Genomic DNA, 11,518 nt, shown 5'->3' with positions numbered 1-11,518 from the left:
GAGACAGAGAGAGAGAGACAGAGACAGAGAGAGACACAGAGACAGAGACAGAGAGAGACACAGAGACAGAGAGACAGAGAGAGACCAACAGGAATTCACCTCTCTCGCTATAATAGTAGAAGCAAAGCCAGGGCCAGCAGCTTCTATGAGAAGTTGTTTGTTTGTTAGCTGGAAGTAGTGCTGGGCGGTATACCGGTTTTAATTCCCCGTATGATATGAATTTTTCATATACCGTCATATCGGTGCACAGCCGTAACAACTTCTGTCGCTCTTCAACAGGCAGCAAAATATATTGTTTGCCGCTGAAGTCGGAGCTAGTTGTCTTAAGTGTATTGAGAGGGAACCCTAGTCATGGTCATAACTTTATAACAACAATTAACAACCCACAACTAACGCTCTTTAACAGGGAAAAACACCACGACACAACAGTTTGTGACAGATAAACAATTTGTAACACTAATAATTGTACATTTATAAAATTTCACCGCCGAACTGCATGCTGGGTAAGGCTCGCTAACAACAGTCTGCTAACAGCTGGGAGTAGATCTGTCGCTCCAGTAACGTTACATTAAAGAACAGAAAAGAGCGATGCAGGATGAACAAAGACTGAACAACAAAAGGTATTTTAGTCAGACACATATGCAACGCTGATTACCGTAATATGTGTGGTATTTGTTATAAATGTACGTTGCTACATAGAGGGTGATAAGAAGCTGTACTTGGAGGGGCTTAGGACCCAGGGGAATGTAGGTGAAGGAAACAGGAAGTGACAGAACGGAAGACACACCACACAAACAGCTGTTCACCGCTCGCTGGCCGGTTGGACGGCTGGTTCTTTTCAGCGTTAATTAATTAATGCGAATAAAAAAAATACCGTGATATACCGTGAAACCGCCAGAATCTTACAAAATACCGTGATATGCATTTTTGGTCATACCGCCCAGCCCTACTTCATTGCGTGTAGTTATTATAAAGTGTTACCAAATGTTCGATTAACTTGTAGAAATTCTTAAAATGACATTCATATAAAATCCTGAATCTATGAATCTATGAATCATACAATCCTGCTCATGTGTAGTGCACCATGTGTTTGTCTTTGTTAACCAACAAAGATGAGACCAAATCAATATGAATTTGGGATTACCAAACTAAGAGAAATGGATGAACCCTCAGTGAAAACACAAGCGACTGCAGAGCTCCGTCTCCAGCTGCTCGTACAAATCCAATCGTGGCTCAAACAGCCGTGTGGTACCAGGTCAGCAGCACGACACACCAAAATAAAGTGGACCGCTGTCCTGTCCCAACTCCAACACCGTCCCTCTTGGGATTGTCTCAAAAGAAGTTCTGTTCTCCTTCGGGGGGGGGGGGGGGGGTTACTTTCCTTAATAGCCAGGCTGCACATGACTGCCGACAGAAATCAGCAGGATTTAAACTTTCACTCTGTGGGTTCTCTTGATATGAATCCATTAATGGTCTTGATTGTACATTAGCTGCGCTCTGTTTATTTATGTGCAGTGAAAACATTTCGTCCCAAAAGTCAATGAATAATCCTGATCTTAATATTGATCATTCTTGGCAGCCCTAGTTTCTTCATCAGAAGCAGTTGAATCTGTGATATTATTATTATTATTATTATTATTATTATTATTATTATTATTATTATTATTATATCAGGTCGGGGTGATAATGAGTGACAGAGTGACGTCTGAGCTCATTACACATCCGTACTCAGCTGTTCAGATTAATGCTACAAACTCCTTAAAGTCACCAAATTTACTCACAGGAGTCGAGTAAATAGTGTCACTCTAAAGACAACATGAAATAAACAGACGGGCCCTGCGGTGATGTAACTCCGCCCGTCCTTCACAGTGAGACAGTCTCTCCCCATCCAACACGACCGAGTCTCGGGTCCCAAAAAACAAGGCCGCCTCTCAGCCGCTCCGAGAAGTAGGTCACTGAGGATTCCATTCATTTGTACACCGCTCTGCAAATAGTTGCGCTTTTCCACTCAGCCCAAGACTTCCAGCTGCACGTTAACCCTTTACGTCACACGAGGCTCGTGGTCTGAGAGGAGCTCCTTCAACCTGTGAGCGGTTTGTGGTTTTGTTGTTAACCGACTGAGCCTGTGGAGCTCGACTGCACTTCATGTTTACAGCTGCATTGCTAATATCGTTTGTTTGCGTTACACGGTATTCAGCGGGTCGGATCAGATCGTATATCGATGATTGAAGGGATGATCGTAGATAGTTTAGTTGATTTTAACTAAATAGCTTTCATGACCCAAGACACCATCTCTAGAATCTGTGCCCTACTTAGAGATGATTCTGGTTTAGAAATGTATATAACATGCTAACACAGCGGTAACACACAAAGAAATAGTCTGCTTTTATGCTCCTTGTACAGCTGTGGGAACAAATAACTTCAAACTGGAAGACACTTTATAATCAATACAAGATCAGGCCAACACATGAGCACTGAAACACCACAACATACCGGAGGGGTAACGTAACCAGACAACCTTCTCCAGCAGCGTGTGTCAGGCCCGCTGACTCCATCTCATTTAGCTGAATCAGCGGACGGGAAGCGACCACAAGCTGACACAGGTGGGAGAAAACTCAAAGGGGCGTGGCCCAAAAATCTAATCTGGGAGGTACGGGAGGAGGAGAAGTCCATTAAAAGCTAAAGATGCTAATGCTAAAGAAGGATTCCACTGGACAGGGCTTGTGGCGCTGAAGATTTGGAGCAGACATGGACTGAAGTTACTCAAGTCAAGCGCACACAGAGATTGAGTAGTGCTCTGCACGATGAACGTATTTCTGCTGGGGGGGGGGGGGGGGGGGGGTCTACCAGTGCTATGTTAATAAAGGTGGAATCTGTCCTACTGCTTCAGTCCAATGTTGAAAGTAAAAAATAAATAAATAAGTAAATAACACGAGCCCTAATGCTGAACCAGACTCCGTGTTTACGCTGTTTGTTTGGGAATAATCTGTTGTAACTACAAGTTAGGTATGAACTGTTAGAAACTTGCAGCAAAAAGAAGACAAAGAAGCACCAGCTATTCACAGGCTACACGTGAAAGTGTTCAACTCACAGGGCATTTCTTTATGTTTTACACAAACAACCACAGCGAGCCTCTTCCACCCACAGGCCCTCGACCATAAACCAGTCAGAGTCTTTAATATTCACACAGAATAGAAGAGTGAGTTATGACTCCAGCGTCACCACGAAGAGCACAAGACACTGCGATGCACCGTATTCTGAAGAAGAGAGATACGAGTCGTCTTCAACGCGCTTTGATCTCCGACAGCACGAAGCCGTCTTTGGGAGGAAGCTCCGTGCAGCATGCTTTGACGTCTCCGAGCCCGGCCTGCACTAACTGCAGCCACGGCCCCCGATTGTAAACCCTGATGGAAACTCGGTGTAATAAGTGTGAGTGTCAGAGGGCCATTATGTCACCGCGCTGTGAGCCAGCAGATGTATCACTGCGTGCAGATGTTGCCATAGGTACACACGGACGCAGCAGCTTCTTTCTATTTTTCATGAGCCCGGTTTGTTGCCAGGGTTTTTGTTTCCATAGCCACGCTGCAGTCTGATGCAACAAATCCCAGCCAGCCAGAACGCCAGCCAGAACCCCCCCCCCTCCCGGGCACGATACCAACACAGAGAGAAAGCCAGCGCTATAGGCCGGCACACCGACTGACTGACGGACATCTCCGGTGCCGGCTGAGCTCACACTGTGCACAAACCAATGATGCAGTTTCCTACCATCAGTGATTCAGCTTTTTAGTACTCTTGGTGGATCTGCAGGAATGTTTGGGACAGGAAACGTCTTCCAATACTTGCGTGGAGCCTGTGTGTGTGTGTGTGTGTGTGTTTTCCAGGGTCATGGACTGCAGCCCTTTGGGAAAACATGCCCTTGAAAGCTCTCTGAATTTTTAAACGCGTGGGCAAAAGATTTGTGAATGTAACTACTGTGTCTCTCTCTCCCATCAGAAAACAGAACGCCACCTGAAGCAGCATTAATGTGACAGTAACTTATCATAAAAACTACTGCAGTGTAGAAGAAGTAATGCTTTATTCTTGACTGTGCCATCTCAAATATCTTTAAATGAATTTAAAGAGCTAGAAAATGAACTATTTATTTGCCAATATGAGGTGAAAATAGATTATTTCATTGGTCTGTTCCCCTTTAAATAACACCAACACAAGGAGGAAGATGTGGTCTAAGACAAACAAATGAAGGACTCTGGTCTGCAAATGCATCTCAGTGGATCGGTGTAGCAGGTTAAAAAGGTGTCTGAGCAGCTGGAGGTCCTACCTGGGTTGTTGGCCTCTCCCTCCAGGACCTGCAGCTCGGTGCACTCGGCGAGGGAGTGCTCCAGACAGAGCTGCAGGAAGCGGGCCTGGGTCCGGCTCACCCTCTTCAGCAGCGACAGCAGAGCCACCGTCTGCTCGCACTCGTTCCACCCCTTGAACCAGCTGGCTAACACGCCCACCTGATCGCGAAACATCATGGTCTGCGAGGCCACCGGACTGTGGCGGTGGAGTGAAAAAAGATGGAGGATGGGTGGTCTTCTCAGCTGATTGTTGACGTTTCTACAGGTGTCAGCAGGTGAGCTTCAGCTGGAGCACCGGGACGCCATTCTTAGCCTTGTTAGCGGCTGGGATAGCAGTCACTTTTAGAACTTCTGGACCCAAAAATAGTTTCGGCCGTAGCTGGTGCTGGATATATTCCTGCAGGAGGTGGTTTTCTGCAACGTCTTCTCCTGTGTGTGTGTGTGTGTGTGTGTGTGTGTGTGTGTGTGTGTAAAGGCTCTCCTCTAGCTCGGCATTAGGCGATATGAGCTGCTCTCGGCTGCTTAGTCGCTCCCAGAAGGGTTTGATATCCGATGAGTCAGCTTTCTTCCAGCACACGCTGTGTCACATCAGCTTCAGCCTCACTGGCATTTTTCTTCTTCTTCTTCTTCTTCAGGGAATCCCTCTTAAGCCTGCATGGAGGATGTGAGAAGTTAAGCGGAGGATGAAAAACATATTCATAAAACAGACAATGGTGGCTCTTTGTACACACATGCAATGACTTCTACAGAGGAAACAAAAAGGCAGTTCTATAGAAATGCGACAGTAAGCCTTGTTGCTTCAGCTCTGCAGACTTTGTGCTGCTGCAACGTGAAGAAGGAGAAGAAGAAGAAACTCATACAAGCATTTATAGGTCGCCTCCTCGCCATCGCACAGGCTTGTGGCATTCACCGCCGAGACAAAAATAAATAATATTCGTTTTGGTATCCACCCATTCCTAAAAATACAGCTGTCGATGCTACTGGAATTTTCCAAAAGGAAGGAGGCCGGTGTTATAGCGACCATTGGCCGGTGTGTGTGCAGCTGAAGAGACGTTTAATGACAGGTTGACTCGTACACAGCTGAGTTTCTGTGGTGGTGAGTTCAGACCAGAGAGAAGAGAGAGAAGAGAGAGAGGAGCACACGGAGCGTCAGCCGACGTCTAAAACTGTCACTTTGCTTCATCAGCACACACAGAATGACCGTTGGCGGATGTGTGTGTGTGCGCGTATATATGTGTGTATGATAGAGTGTGTGCATGTCTGTGTGTGTGTATATATATATATATATGTATGTGTGTGTGTATGATAGTGTGTGTGTATGATAGTGTGTGTATGTATGTATGTGTGTGTGTGTATGATAGTGTGTGCGTGTGTGCATGATATAGTGTGCGTGTGTGTGTGCATGATATAGTGTGCGTGTGTGTGTGTGCATGATATAGTGTGCGTGTGTGTGTGTGCATGATATAGTGTGTGTGTGTGTGTGTATGACAGAGTGTGAGTGTGTGTGTATGTATGAGCGTGTGTGTATGTATGTGTGTGTGTATGATTGTGTGTGTGTGTATGATAGTGTGTATGATAGTGTGTGTGTGTGTGTGTATGATAGTGTGTGTGTGTGTGTGTATGTGTGTGTGTATGATAGTGTGTGTGTGTGTGTATGATAGTGTGTGTGTGTGTGTGTGTGTGTGCATGATATAGTGTGTGTGTGTGTATGACAGAGTGTGAGTGTGTGTGTATGTATGAGCGTGTGTGTATGTCTGTGTGTGTGTATGATTGTGCGTGTGTCCCCCTTCTTTTTTGGATCTGGAACTTTCCCGTGAAAGAACCGTGTAACTTCTACTTAAGTTAGCAAAGACTAGCTTTACGAATCTCCGCCAACCTTCTCACCGCTAACTCATTGTGTGAGTGTATGTGTGTACCGCTTCACGTGCAGTCTGGTGCTGATAGTTATAGCACAGCTATGCGAAGAGTTTTATTTCTTTCTTGGATAAACACTAAAGCCGAAAAGAAGAGTGAACGAAACAACGGGGTATTTTCTTAAACTTCGGTTAGAGTGTTTGAATTGTCGGTGAAACGGTTTTAACGGAGCTTTTAACGGTTCTTACCTCGTGGAGCAGTTCGCATCGTTGGTGTTTGTCTCGAGGACCGGCGACGGGCTCAGCTTATCTTTGACTTTATTTTATTCTTATTTTATTATTTGCCATCTTAACTAACTTTTCCTCCGTCTCTCCACCCAGCAGACGGGCTGCTCGTTCTGCTCTGGCTCTAGAAAAGCACCACACGGTCAAGATAGGACGGAAGCTCTGCGTGACTTCCGGTTTGAGCTTTCAACGTAAAGTACTGCAGTGCGGCGAGGCAAAAATGTCAACAAAGAATTTTGCTGAATCAGAATCAGAATCAGCTTTATTGGCCATGTATGTATACGCAATATAAATACATATAAAAACATTAAAGACAACAAAGTAGGTCAAAGAAACTAAGCATAAACGTTTAACAACTATGTACAATATAAATATAAATCGAAGAATATATATGAACATAAAGAACAACAACAATGACCGTGGACAATGGATTTGGGATATTAGTGCAGAACCAATCAGAATCAGAGCCATTTTATTGCCAAAATACGTTGCACATACAAGGAATTTGACTTTGTGAATGGTGCATAACAATAAACAATGAACACAGTGCAATAATCGAGACATCATTTAAAAATAGAAACATATTAAAATGTACAATAAAATATGGCAGACATATAGAATTTGATTATGATTAGTATGAAGTAAAGTACAATTATATAATATATAAGATAATATATTATTAACATATAATTATATAAATATAAGCAGGTTAATTAATAGTAAAAAATATAAACAGGGTAACAGTTATGATCATAAAATATTAACAGGTTAACAGTTATGATCATAAAATATTAACAGGTTAACAGTTGTGATCATAAAATATTAGCAGGTTAACAGTATATATAGTCAGTCAAGTAGTAATGTGCATAGCACCGCACTAGTTGCAGCTGGGTACTGAAAAGATTTTTTTAAAACTGTATGAATAAAATCCTTTATGTTCAATAATAATGTTTCTAAATGAAGATAAGTCTTTACATAAAACAAACTGTGAATAACAGGATATATACATATATATATATATATATATATACGTCATCTCCCAACCAAGAGATACTTTTATCACAGTGTACTATATATTCAGAATTATACCAAAACATAGTAACAAAGTACATTTACTCAAGTAGCGTAGTGAAGTGTTTTTGAAGTATATTCTTGATTTCGGTTCAATAAGTATATTATTATTATTATATAATAATACACCACCGCGTTCAATCTTAATCTCACTATCTTCTGTGTTTATTGTTGTATTTATTTTGAAGGCACGACGACGTCAACTTCCGGCAACGTTGCGGCCGCCTTGACGCGGGGAGGCTCGCGCTGCTCGTTTCCACATGCTAATCATTAACAGCGGAGCATTACGTCAGGGGCTTGGCAGCGCGAGGAAGCACCAAAATAGAGAGAGAGAGAGAGAGAGAGAGAGAGAGAGAGAGAGAGAGAGAGAGAGAGAGAGAGAGAGAGACAGACAGACAGACAGACAGACAGACAGACAGAGAGAGACAGACAGACAGAGAGAGAAAGAGACAGAGAGAGAAAGAGAAAGAGAGACAGAGAGAGAAAGAGAGACAGAGAGAGAGAGAGACACAGAGACAGAGACAGAGAGAGACAGAGAGACAGAGAGACAGAGAGAGACCAACAGGAATTCACCTCTCTCGCTATAATAGTAGAAGCAAAGCCAGGGCCAGCAGCTTCTATGAGAAGTTGTTTGTTTGTTAGCTGGAAGTAGTGCTGGGCGGTATACCGGTTTTAATTCCCCGTATGATATGAATTTTTCATATACCGTCATACCAGAGAGAGAGAGAGAGAGAGAGAGAGAGAGAGAAAGAGACAGACAGACAGACAGACAGAGAGAGACTCTCAAATATATTTATATATATTATATTTATATATATATATATGACCTACACACATATGTATATATATATATAATTAATAATCAATCTAGATGTTATATTATTGTTATTACTCTCTGGTACAGCACTTAACTGGTTTGAATCCTACTTGAAGGACCGAGAATACTTTGTGTCTGTAGCTAATTACACATCAGAGCTGACTAAAATGACATGTGGTGTTCCCCAAGCTTCAATACTGGGGCCTCTTCTGTTCAACATCTACATGCTTCCACCAGCTCAGATTATGGAAAACAACAAAGTGTGTTATCATAATTATGCAGACGACACACAAATCTACATAACTATATCACCAGGGGACTATCATCCCATACAAGGGCTGGGTAACTGCATTGAACTAATCAACAACTGGATGTGCCAGAATTTTCTTCAATTAAACAAAGACAAAACAGAAGTAATTGTTTTTGATACCAAGGACGAACGATTGAAAGTCAGCGCTCAGCTTCAATCACTGATGTTAAAACCCACAAACCAAGCCAGAAATCTAGGTGTAGTTATGGATTCAGACCTCAACCTGAACAGCCATATCAAGACAATTACAAAATCAGCCTACTATCACCTGAAGAATATGTCAAGGATTAGAGGATTTATGTCTCAACAGGATTTGGAAAAACTTGTCCATGCATTTATCTTCAGCAGACTGGACTACTGTAACGGTGTGTTTACAGGTCTCTGTAAAAAGTCAATCAGAACGCTGCAGCTCGAGTCCTTTTAATACAATATTTTAATTATTTCACAGAGTGACCTACATTCAGCTGTTGCAGATGTAATTGCTGATGTTGGACTCACAATAAACATGATAGTTGCGCCAGCTTGTGGTGCATCAATGCAATGACACTTTATTGATTATACAGAATATACATATACATTCCATTCAGAGGCTCTGAGATGCATTAAGGGAGAGAGAGAGAGAGAGAGAGAGAGAGAGAGAGAGAGAGAGAGAGAGAGACAGTAGTATATTACAACGTGATGCTGTAGATCACGGATTCCCAAAGTGTGGTGCGCGCATCCCTGGGGGTGCGCGAGCTGCCTCTAGGGGGTGCGCTAGAGGAAACATGTAATGGTGGTCTAATGGTGTAATAATTAATATTAAATATAATTAAAAAAAATTTAAGTGGGATTTTTCACAAAATAAAAACATGAATTATAAAAATTCCCTTTGTAAGATTTAAATTTAAAATTTAAAACGTACAATTTAATAAATAAATGCACTTCAGCTCCGCCAGACTGTCTTTTACGTACACACTAGCCAGCCTAGCTTGTGCAGCTAACGTCATCTAACAGCTAACTTCATTCATTCAGCAACATTCATGCAAATATGCTAAACTGGCTGAAATCGGGGAAACTGTCAGGTGGGACATCTGAAGCTATCGGTCATAAAAGAGGAGAGGGACAGAGAGAGAGAGAGAGAGAGAGAGCGAGAGAGAGAGAGAGAGAGAGAGAGAGAGAGAGAGGAATCGGAGGCGAGAGAAACGGAGAGGTGCGTTGGGGAGAGACCGGGAGAAGAAATCGAACAGCTGTGTCCACACATGTTGAGATGTACATGACTATGTCCTCATCATTGTGTTATTGTGGATCATCATCACGTCAGCCTTCTACGGACATCATGCAAAATGTCACCACAACATTCATTCACCTATTGATGTCAACACAGATTAATAGGACGCTGCTGGTCTCAGTCAGGTCTGGAACCAGAGGATCAACATCAGATCAGAGCTGTGGACTCAAAGACGGTTCCTGAGCTTCTTCTTTGTGTATCTGGTAGCTGAGTAGCTTCATGTCGTTAACAGGAGAGGTCCGCATGTGTTCAGGTGTGTCTTCATGTCATCTGTCCATCACAAGAGTCACAAGATTATTTTAAGGAACCGGATGTTAAGAATGTAAAAAAATTAGGAAAACAACTGAAAGATTAAAAATTGTTTTGCAATTATAATGTAAGAAGTATTTTCAGGAAACATGATTCAAGCACGTATGAAAACCAAAGAATGTCTAATTTGTAGGTAAAGTAATGCAACACGGATAAAGTGGAGGATTTTAACGACTTTATAACCTGCTCGGTAGTTTAACCTATGATGTTGATTATACTTCGTATTAATAATCTAAATGTGTAAAGTAACTAAATAAATATAAAAGTACATATCGTCAGTAGAAGTATAAAGAACAAATACCTCGTATTTTTACTCAAGAACAGTACTTTCCCATGCTGAAACTGTTAATCAAGATTAAGAAGAAAGTGTTTTCTACCAAAGTGTCATTGTTCATTTCCACCACTAGAGGGCGCAAAGTACTAACGTTTATAATTCGACACACATTGACTCTAATGAAGAAAACTACTTTTGTTTGTTAAAAGATCAAAATGTAACAAAGAACAATCACTGTTGATCCTTTAAGTCATTATATTGAGAAACCTTATAAAAATAATTATTAAGTATCTCAAAATAATGACTTATAAACTCAAAATAATGACTTATAAACTCAAAATAATGACTTATAAACTCAAAATAATGAAAAATTGCCTCAATATTTTGAATTAGTATTTCAAATAAATTACTTAGCATCTCAAAACAATGAGAAACATTCTCAAAATTCGTATTTAGTACCTCTAAATAATGAGTTACCATCATAAAATTATGACTTAGTATCTCAAAATGATGACTTATAAACTCAAATAATGACTTTGAAATTTAAATGAATGACCGAGTATTTCAAGATGAATGACTTAGTATCTGAAAATGTAAAATTGTCTGTATATTTTGAATTACCATCTCAAAATAATGACTTATCAACTCAAAATAACTACTTAGTATCTCAAGAAAAGGAGAAACCTCCCAAAAACTTTGTCACAATACCTCAAAGCTACGAGTTAGCGTCTCTTTTCTCATCATTTTAAGATACTAACTCATTATTTTAAGGTAGTTTCTCATTAAAATCACTGATATGATCTATTTGTTTTTCATCACCTTCTATAATTCTATATCGACACAAACACATTTTACAAGTTTTCTGTCTGAACTTCTTCAGTTTGTGGAGTTGAACATCGACTCTTTCACACGAGGAAGCAGACTGAAGAAGCAGAGCGTGGCTGCTGTGAGGTGACCATAAATTAAATGCAGATATGATACGAAACCTTAAAGCT

The 11,518-nt window shown here is 41.3% G+C and overlaps 1 protein-coding gene across 1 annotated transcript in view; it reads right to left on the bottom strand.

Moving 5' to 3' along the window:
• The window catches only part of samd4a (sterile alpha motif domain containing 4A), a 42,685-nt gene extending 36,063 nt beyond the window's left edge, over positions 1 to 6,622 (bottom strand). Inside the window, 2 exon segments of the mRNA XM_076078596.1 lie at positions 4,319 to 4,988; positions 6,440 to 6,622. Coding sequence (XP_075934711.1) covers positions 4,319 to 4,514 — 196 coding nt within the window. The 5' untranslated portion in view covers positions 4,515 to 4,988; positions 6,440 to 6,622.
• Between the last annotated feature and the right edge of the window lie 4,896 nt (positions 6,623 to 11,518).

This window comes from Anarhichas minor, unplaced genomic scaffold (assembly GCF_050575085.1).
Source record: "Anarhichas minor isolate MPS153535 unplaced genomic scaffold, ASM5057508v1 ptg000067l, whole genome shotgun sequence".
Lineage (NCBI taxonomy): Eukaryota > Metazoa > Chordata > Actinopteri > Perciformes > Anarhichadidae > Anarhichas > Anarhichas minor.
The sequence above is the reverse complement of the archived record's forward strand: the minus strand, read 5'-3'. Positions and strand labels throughout refer to the sequence as shown.